The sequence below is a fragment of the Mus caroli genome, chromosome 14 (genome assembly GCF_900094665.2).
Source record: "Mus caroli chromosome 14, CAROLI_EIJ_v1.1, whole genome shotgun sequence".
NCBI lineage: Eukaryota > Metazoa > Chordata > Mammalia > Rodentia > Muridae > Mus > Mus caroli.
The window spans coordinates 44,567,064-44,576,915 of NC_034583.1; the positions used below are offsets into that span (position 1 = coordinate 44,567,064).

The following is a 9,852-nucleotide window of genomic DNA, read 5'->3' on the forward strand; positions in this document are numbered from 1 at the left end:
GAGGCAGAGGGCTCCCTGCAGGGCGGACCACTGTCCTCTGTCTGGGAGGGTGCCGGATGTCTGTGGCCCCAAAAGGGTGCTGCCTCAGAGGCTCTGCGGCTCCCGCCTGTCCCAGACGCTGTCTGCCTCTGTGGTGCACACTCTCACCTGTGCAGACTAAGTTCCTAAGTTCGGCGGAGTCCCGGAACCCTCATGATCTCTTTCTAATCATTTTTGTTATTGGCATATTGAAAGTTTTTTCTCGTTAATTTTATATTCTGTTGCTTTTCTGAAATTATTGATTATTTCACAGTTTTATAGAACTTTTGGGATATATATATATATATATATTAGCATATTACCAGAAAATACAGATAATTTGACTTATTTTCTTTTTTCTATTCATTTAATTTTATTCTCTCATCTTATTGCACTAGCTTGTAGGCTTAGATTTTTCAAAACCTACTTTAATTATGGTTCCTTAATGGTTTAACCTCCCTTCTAGCCCACCAGATGTATGGGAAAATAAAGGTTAATAGGAAACAGGGGTTGTAGACTTGTTTTGAAATAGTTCTTTGAGGGGAGGATTCCAATTTTATATAGTCAGCAGCCCAGTTCACTAGCAAAACATCAATCAGCAGTGGCAGTCCAATCAATTTGGCAAACGGCAAACACAAATCAGTAGCAGTGGCTAGATCCAAAGTACTGTGAGGCTCTGCCAATCAGCACTAGTCTGTGGAAGCAGCAAGAAGTAGTTGGAATACTACCAGAAGTTCTTTTTGGTGTATTTCTCCCTATGAAGTCACAAGTGAATGATCAGTGAAGAAAGCAAGGCAAACCAATGCAAGAGTGTCATCAGCGAAGACCAGTGTCAGCAAGGCCCAATGAAGACCAGCAAAGAGTATATCCTTTTCAAACATCACACATTCTCTCAAGCATCCATTTCAGTATGCCTTTCCACTAGGCAACTTCTAGGAAAACACCACATGTCTGTTCTCAGCAAAACATCCTCTCATAAGACAGTTTCCAGAAAAAACATCACATGACAGAGCTGAGTCTCCAAGGAAACCAGAAATTCCCACCTCACCAGCTAGTGTTTCAAGAACTATATTGAAAATAAGTGGTGACAGTAGGCAGCCTTAACTCATCCCTGGTTTTAATGGACTGCTTTGAATCTTCTCCGTTTAGGATGATGTTGGCCAAAATTATAGCTGTTATTTTATTAAGGTATGGTTCCTCAGCCCTACTTTCTCAGGACTTTTATCATGAAAGTTTCTTAGATTTTATCAAAGAATCTTTTTTATACCCGCTGGTGTGATCATGGTTATGAGGGATATTGGCCTGCAAATCCATGTCTTTATTTAGCCTTTCCCTGGTTTTGGTATTATAGTGATGGATTTAAATAAGGAGTTTAGAAGTGTTCCTTCTATTTTTTATTTTCTAAGTCACTTGAGAAGGTTTTGTTTGTTGTTTGTTTTGTTTTGTTTCTTAGTCTGGTAGAATTCTATAGTAAATCCATCTGGGCCTGATCCTTTTTTTGTTGGAAGACTTTTAATCACTTTTGGTCTGTTTAAGTTATGTATTTTTGATTTAACTTTAGTTGTTTGTATGAATCTATGAATTAGTACATTTCCTTTATGTTTTTCAGTTTTCTGCAGTACAGGTTTTTACCTTGGGAGAGAGAAGAAATCAATCACAAGTGGGGAGGGAGGGAGGGAGTTGGGAAGGAGAGTGGACGGGGTGGGGGAGCAGTGGGAGGTTAAAGGGGAACCTGATCTGGTATTGGATGAGGGAAAAGGACTGAAATCCCGGAGGGCCAGCAGAAAGAATGTAAACAGGCAACCTCAGGAAATAGGAGGTTTGGGGGACCCCTCAGAATTCACCAGAGATTTGGGAGGTGAGAGACTCCCTGGACTCATAGGGAGGGACCACTGATGAAATGCCCGGCAGTAAGAGGGAACTTATAGAACCCACCTCCAGAAGGAAGACAGGACATCAAGTGAGGGATAGGGTTGCCATCCCACAGTCATACCTCTGACCCATAATTGTTTCTGTCTGGAAGATTTACAGGTATGAAAATGGAGAGGAGCCTGAAGATAAGAAGGTCCAGTGATAGGCCCAAAGTGGGATTCAACTTAAGGGGAGGTCCCAAGGCCTGACACTATTTCTGAGGCTATAGAGCACTCACAAAAAGGAATCTATCATGGCTGTCTTCTGAAAGACCCAACAAGCAGCTGAAAGAGTCAGATGCAGTTATTTGCACCCAACCAATGGACAGAAGCAGCTGACCCCTTTCTGAATTAGGGAAGGCTGAAAGAAGCTGAGAACAAGGGCAATTCTGTAGGAGGACCAGCAGTTTTAATTAATCTGGACCCCTGAGATCTTTCAAACACTGGACCACCAAACAGACAGCATACACCATCTGCATACACCCCAACACACATACAGTAGAGGACTTTCAGATCTGTGTTCATTCAGAGATGACACACCTAACCCTCAAGAGGCTGGAGACCCCAGAGAGTTTAGAGGTCAGGTGGGGTGAGGGTTAGGGGGCATCCACATGGAGACAGGGTAGGGTAGGGAGGAGGTGTGGGATGTGAAGCAGTTGGCGGGTGAATGCGGAGGGGTGGGGAATGGAATAAGGAGTGTAAAAATGAATTACAAATAAATTAAATTAAAAAATTAAAATTCTCTTACAACATTTTGAATTTCTTTGGTGTTTGCTTATATTGGATTCTGTTAGTATGTGTCTTATCTCCTTCTTTTAATTAATTGGGCCAAAGTTGTCGATCTTCTTTATATTCTGAAATAGCCAACTCTTCAATTTATTAATTTTTGTTTTTTTAATTTTACTTCATTGACTTCTGCTTTGGTATTTGTTAATTTGACCCATCGATTGGATTTGTGTTTCATTTGTTCTTATTTTTTCAAATTTTTGAGTTGTATATTCAAATCATTTACTTGTTCAGATTTCTATTTAAAATGTAAGTACTTAGAACTATAAAGTCCTCTTCTAATCTGCTCTTAATGTACCTCAGAAGGATGTGTGTGTGTGTGTGTGTGTGTGTGTTGTCATTTTAATTTCATTACAGGTTTTTTTTTTTTTTGATTTCTCCTTTGACCTATTCATTATTCAGTGAGGGGTAATTTCATCTTCAGGACCTTGTGTAATTATTAGAGATTTGTTTTCTATTGGTGTTATATTGTAGTCAGAAAGGATACACAGTATTATTTCAGTTTTTCTGAATTGGTCAAGATTCATCTTCCGTCCTAGAATGTAGTCTATTTTAGAAAGCTTCCCATGTATTGCTGAACAGAATGTATATTCTTTTGTGTTCCTGTGGAATATTCTGTAAATAGTGCTAGGTTCACTTGATGTATGATTTCATTCAACTCTAATGTTTATTGGTTTACTGTTTTGTTTGCATGATCTGTCTATTGGAGAAAGTAGGGGTGTTGAAATCACCTATTATTATAGAATTGATGTTAATCTGTGTCTTTGAATCCAGTAGGTTTTTTTTATAATTTGGGTGCCCCTGAGTTTAGAGCCTATATTTTTAGGATGCCATGTCTTCTTGGCTAATTGTTCCCTTCATTAAAACAAAGTATCCCCCATCTCTTCTGATTAATTTTATTATAATGTCCTTTTTGTGAAATATTAATATAGGATCACCCGCTTCTTTGTCCTGATGTTCATCAATTACCTAATTCTTATTGGAGAACATTTCTATAGAACTGATGGATTTTGTGGGAGAGGGGGTTGTCTTGATCTTTCATATTTGCTGTGGTTTGTGATATGATTTAGGTATGTCTACTTCTTTCATTGTGTCTGATATTGTAGTCTGCATCCTTTGTAGAGAATTTTGTTCCTGTTTTTGCTGTTTCTCAAGCTCGTTTGTTTCAGATCAGCTTCTAAGAGTTGGCAGGTCATTCCTTTTGATACAGATACTCCTTATTGATTGCAGGGATGAGAGTGATTCTAATTCAGTGATAATCAAGAACATGTGTGAATACGACCCAGGTCTGGGGCTCTGTAGTGGTGCAAAAGCTGTTCAAGCTTAGCTATGCATGGGAGTGTGGGGTTTGCACAGGAAGGTTCTAGGAAACTTACCTACCTGGATTGTTATGGAGGTTACAGGACTCAGGGCTTCAGGGTTTCTGGGAGTGTTGGGAAGAATATGAGTGGATTAAGATCTGTGTCTCTCAACTGGATAGGCTGGCTTACAGAGTAATCCATGACTAGGCCTGGGAGTGTGAAGATGGAGTAGGCTGGTCGGGATCTGAAGCACTCACCTGGTTATACTGGTTCACAGGCTACCTTACACAGCTAGGTCTGAGAATGTGGTACTAACATGGGTGAATAGGAAAGTAAGACACTCACCTCGTTAGGCTGGTGCACAGTCTATGTGAGCACAGTTATTCTTTGAGGAGTAGGGATGGCACAGGTGGGCTGGATCTCCTACTGAGAGTTTTCTTTTTATGTACCAGTCTTTCCTAGAGTAAGATGAAAGTCAACTAGATTTCAGCAGTTAGACGTTTGACCACAGGGTGGCAGTGCACCTCAGCTGATGCACAGTCGACCATCTCTGAATTCTGAATGAGCAGGCTTTTTTTCCTATTGGCTGAGCCAATAACTCAGCATGTATGATTCTTATAACAACAAGGGCCCATCTGAACTTGCAAGCGTCTCAGTTGGTTACACACTGAGCATCTACAATTGATTTGGATAGGAAGCACAATGAAGACAGCTCTTCATGCTTTATTTATTTTCTTCTGGCTACAGATGGACTGTGAGTTGAGGATGGGCACTGGGTGATCAGGGTACATGGGGACAGAGTGTTTTAGTGGATGGTCCTTAGATGTTCAGAAAATGGCTTTATTCAGGTTTTAGCTCCTTACTAAAGGGAAAAATTTATGTAAGGTTAATGATTTGACCTCTCTTTCCATCTTTCTGCATAGGGGAGAGCCAAGGTGAGCAGGTGGAACAGCTCCCTTCCTCCCTGATTGTCCAGGAGGGAGCCAGTGTTCTCATCAACTGCTCCTACACAGACAGTGCCTCTGTCTACTTCCCTTGGTATAAGCAAGAGCCTGGGAAGCGTCTTCAGTTCATCATAGACATTCGTTCAAATATGGAAAGAAAGCAGACTCAAAGACTCACCCTTTTATTTGATAAGAAAACCAAACACCTTTCCCTGCACATTACAGCCACTCAGCCTGGAGACTCAGCCATCTACTTCTGCTCAGCAAGTACACAATGCTCCCCAGGCACCTGCAGCCTGTCTTCAAACCTGCCTCCTGGATGGAGTGGCACCCTTTTGCTATGTCAGACATCCCACAAGAGCATTGTCATATTGTTTGTGAATAGATAAAAACATAAAGATATTAAGGTATATAAGATAAGACCCAAGATGATTCAGGAAGTTTAAAACATATTGTTAATCACTGCTTAATAACTACTTAAAATTCATATTTATTGTATGTGATAAACATGTATTGTGCACCACAATATCTTGGTTTAGGTAAACATTAGAAAATGAATAGTTGGGTGCACAGAGCAACGTCTGAAGTAAAGAGTCAGCCTTCATCTCCTTTCTGTGTGAGCTGATCCTGGCATACTCATGTGTTCAGCAATCCAAAAACTCTGCGTCAAAGATTCTTTCATCTGCTTAGAAAACCATTCTCTACCAAATTTAAATTTGGCACTCAGTCTCCTATCATGTATGAAGCCCTTTAGTTTCAGCATCACAGTCTCTGGTACTTATGGACTTTTGATTCTTTAGATAATTGCTTTTGCTAGTTTTGGGATTAAACATGAATATATAGTGATTGACTGTGTACCTAGAGTGTAAGTTGCTAAAGTTTGTTCAAACTGGATTAATATGTTATATCAATATATTCAAAGTTATATTGTGCAATGTCAACACTATATTTAATTAAAGTGTATAATGGATTTTTGTTAAATAAATGATTTTAGCTGTTCTTCTCAAACACCTAAAAGGTACCTGAAAATGATGGGCATATTGATTCACTCCAAGGGGATCATTTGATTACCCACATGTATTCTATACCAAACACACTGTTGTGAACCTCAAATATGTGCAGTACAATTTATTTTAAAGAAACACATTGCATCTTTCCTTTTATGTTTCATTAAGAAACAAGCTCTTCAAGAAAATTAATTCTATTTCTACACAGTTGCTTTCTGTTGCTGCTTTGTCTTTCTGGTGTTTGTGAAAGTATGTTTATTAATCACATTGCTCCACTCTTCTAGTAGATAGAGAAGGAGATGGACTGATGGTTAATGTACATTCTTTAGCTTCCTAAAGAATTCTCTGCTTGGTCCTGTGAAGGTTTGATGCTCCAGCGTAGTGGGATGCTGGAGTGGTGGTACAGGAGAAGGTGGGTAGGTGGGGTAGCACCCTCATAGAGGCAAAGGGAAGTGAGGAGAGGGCAGATGTGGGGTGGGGGGAGTTGTGGAGAGGTAACCAGGAAGTGGAATATCATTTGTGATGTAAATTAATGGAATGATTAGTAAAAAGAAAAAGAAAACGAAAAAAGAGAGACTGAACCATCAACCAAAGAGTGAGCATGGGCTGGACCTAGGCCCTTTCTCCCCACATATGTAGCAGATGTGAAGCTTGGTGTTCAAGCAGGTCCCCTAACAATTGGAGTGGGGGCTGTCTATGAATCTGTTGACTGCCATTGGATTCCGTTCTTCTAACTGGGGCACCTAGTCTGGCCTCAATGGGAGAGGATGCACCTAGTTCTGCAGTGACTTGATGTGACAGGTTGGGGTGATACCCTGGGTGGGCTATCCCCTTCTCAGAGGAGAGGGGGAAGATGGGGAGATGAGCTGTGTGAGGGGGATTTGGGAGGAGAGGGGGTGCTGATATTAGGATGTGAAGTGAATAAATAAATTAATGAAAGAAAGAGTTCTCTGCTTAAACTTCCTGGTCTAAAGGAACCAAAAATAGCATATTTTAAGGTGTACTTTTGAGTGGTTGATAAATCAGTGGCAATAAAGTTGTGTAAAAAACGAATTCCTTAATATTTAAACCTCTGACAAGGGAGACATAATTTCAAGAGCATCCAAGTTCTAAGAGTAGTTATAATTAACTATTGTCTTGCTGAATCTGACTCACTCTTGTGACAGTTGAGTATGCATCGGCTTTTCTCATTTGTCCCTTTCTACTACCAGGGCTTTTAGGAGAGAAGCGAGTTTACTCTTGATTGGTCCATTTTCCCTGCAGATGATAATGCTTTGAAGGGCAAGTGTGACTTATGTTAAACTGTTTTATAATCCCTTTGACTTCAGAGAAAGGATATAATTAAATGATGCTGGGCTCTTATTGAATTTTCTTAGTAGTATTTAAAGGCATATCTTACAACGTCTAGGTTTGTAGAACCAGTGATGGTTATAAAGAGGTGAGTACTTCACTAGTACAGCAATTCCCTAAGTAAACACCGTATGTTAGCAAATTAGCTAGTAAAAATGAGATAGCATACATTAGAGACACAGCATTCTACCATTAAGTAAGAAAAAAATCACCAAAAGGAAGGAAAGCAAAGGACTCTAAAGGAAAATTTGATAAGCAGTGGCTACTGTCATTCTACTATCTACTGCATCATGGAAGTGCAGGTATGTCTCAGGGGGTTGAAGTCAGCTCTCATCTTCTGTGGTGTATGTAGATTTGCTGGAGGTTAGTTAAGATTAGTTAAGATCTTCAATATGACTAACTTTCTGAGTACTGTCATTTCTATATGAATGATGTCATACTAGTTAACAAAATGCAATGAAGGAGGAACTTCTCATGCTTTGCTGACTGATCTGGTTGAGAACAGTATCAGTGTAATTCCCACAAGGTTCAGTGGTGTCGTTATCCTGAACTGATTTTAAGTCACCATCTCATCAGTATGCAGATCACATAAAGAAAGAGCAGGAAGGACAAATCTTTGGCCTATTATTGAAGGGACTGCTCTTCATTAGTTTCTCTAGCTGAGTCTGTGGAAGGATTGCAATATGTGTTGGGACAACAGGAATGTACAGGTATCTATCTCCTCTTATGCTGACATTGATTCCTTCAGGAGTATACACAGGAGTGGTGTAGTGCACCCACAAAGTAATTCTATACTTAGTTTTGGACAAACCTTCATACTGATTTCTACAGTGGTTGTAAGTGCACTTTCTGACTAGCAATGTACAACATTCACAACATTTATTTTTCTTACTAACATTTGTTGATTTTTATTTTTCAGAGATTATCACATTAATTCAAATAAGTCAGATACACTGAATATTTTCCCTCATACAAAGAATCTAGATTTGAAAACAAAAAGACATGAAGGTAGAGAAATTCTATTTTGGAGGACTAAGGGTAATATAGTTTATGAAAGGGTAGGCGAGAGTTGGTTGTAAGGAATGGTTCTGATTAAAATTCATTGTACACATGCATTTTATTTGTGTACTTAGCATACACTAAAGAAGTGGAGATATGTATGATTTGAAGTTCCTGTTAGTGACTAGTCATGGCAAGAGGATGTAACACATTCTAAGGAAGAAGGATGCAATGGGAAGGAATGCTTTTCATGGTCCATGTGGTTCAAGAGCAAATACAGTGATTAGTCAAGGGCTTTGGTTGTGGTTTTGGGGATTGAATCTAGAGTCCCCAGAACACCCAGCAAGTCTTCTATCATTGAGCTATATCCCAGCATAGTACAATAACCTCCAGCTTTAGCATATCATTTCTGGTTTCCACCTTTCAGAGGATAACTGGTGATCAAAAGATGAAATTTATGAGTGAGAATAAGGTGGAAGGTCACTGTTCCAGGAAACTTTTCTTCATAACTAGAAGGATTACAGGTAGAGAACACAAAGTGAAACTGAATTTTAGCCATTGTGAGTAGAGAGTGCCTCTACTCCTGTAGAAAGCAAAACTAAACAAGAACAAAAATAAAAACAAAAACATCAACAGAAAAAGCAATCCGAACTTAGACAGGGAATATAATTTTATAAAATTACTGTGGAGATGTTTTAAAAAATCCCCTGGGTTAAGTTCTTGCTAAAACATCAACCTTTCAGTTTTTATGTGATTTTTGTCATTTTAAAGAAGACAGAACTGCACTCTCCTGCTATTCTAGAAAACATTTCTACATCAATTACCTCACAGCCATTCTGTCCATGCCACGATGAGCTGCCTCTGTGGGATTTTATCAAGTGCCCATTGGGCATCCTTTCATCAGCAGACTGCATGACTAGCATTGATCATATCTTTTCTTTACTCATGAAAAAAATCAGAGCTTTCTCTTATTTCTTTGCAATACTATGGACTACATGTTAGATGCTGGTATTTCTGCAGTTGAAATGGACTAATGAACCTATCCCATGCACTTTGTCATTGTTGTTTTAAATTGTACTTTCTTAAAGCTGTGAGTCAAGAGGACATGTTTAAATTACAGTGATAATCTATGCAAGCACTTCCCAAATTTCAGAAATGTCTCTTGTGTTGTAGGTGGGTTTTTTTCATGACACTACTTTGTCTCTTGTATTTATTTATTTATTTATTTATTTATTTATTTATTTATTTATTTATTTATTTATTTATTTTTTACAGGGTTTCTCTGTGTAGCCTTGTCCTGGAACTCACTCTGTAGACCAGGCTAGCCTTGAACTCAGAAATTCGCCTGCCTCTGCCTCCCAAGTGCTGGGATTAAAGGCATGCGCCACCACCGCCCGGCTCTTGTGTGTTTTTTGATACTACATTTTTTTCATAATACTACTTTGAGTAGTGTTAAGATTTCAAACAATTCCTTCCTTCCTTCCTTCCTTCCTTCCTTCCTTCCTTCCTTCCTTCCTTCCTTCCTTCCTTCCTTCCT

General features: G+C 39.2%; 1 gene segment (V, D, J or C); it reads left to right on the top strand.

Moving 5' to 3' along the window:
• The first annotated feature begins 4,717 nt into the window (after positions 1-4,717).
• Positions 4,718-9,852, top strand: part of LOC110309721 — an 11,371-nt gene continuing 6,236 nt past the window's right edge. The window contains 3 exon segments of the V gene segment in view: positions 4,718-4,769; positions 4,939-5,226; positions 6,135-6,215. Of these exon segments, the coding sequence occupies positions 4,718-4,769; positions 4,939-5,226; positions 6,135-6,215 (421 nt within the window).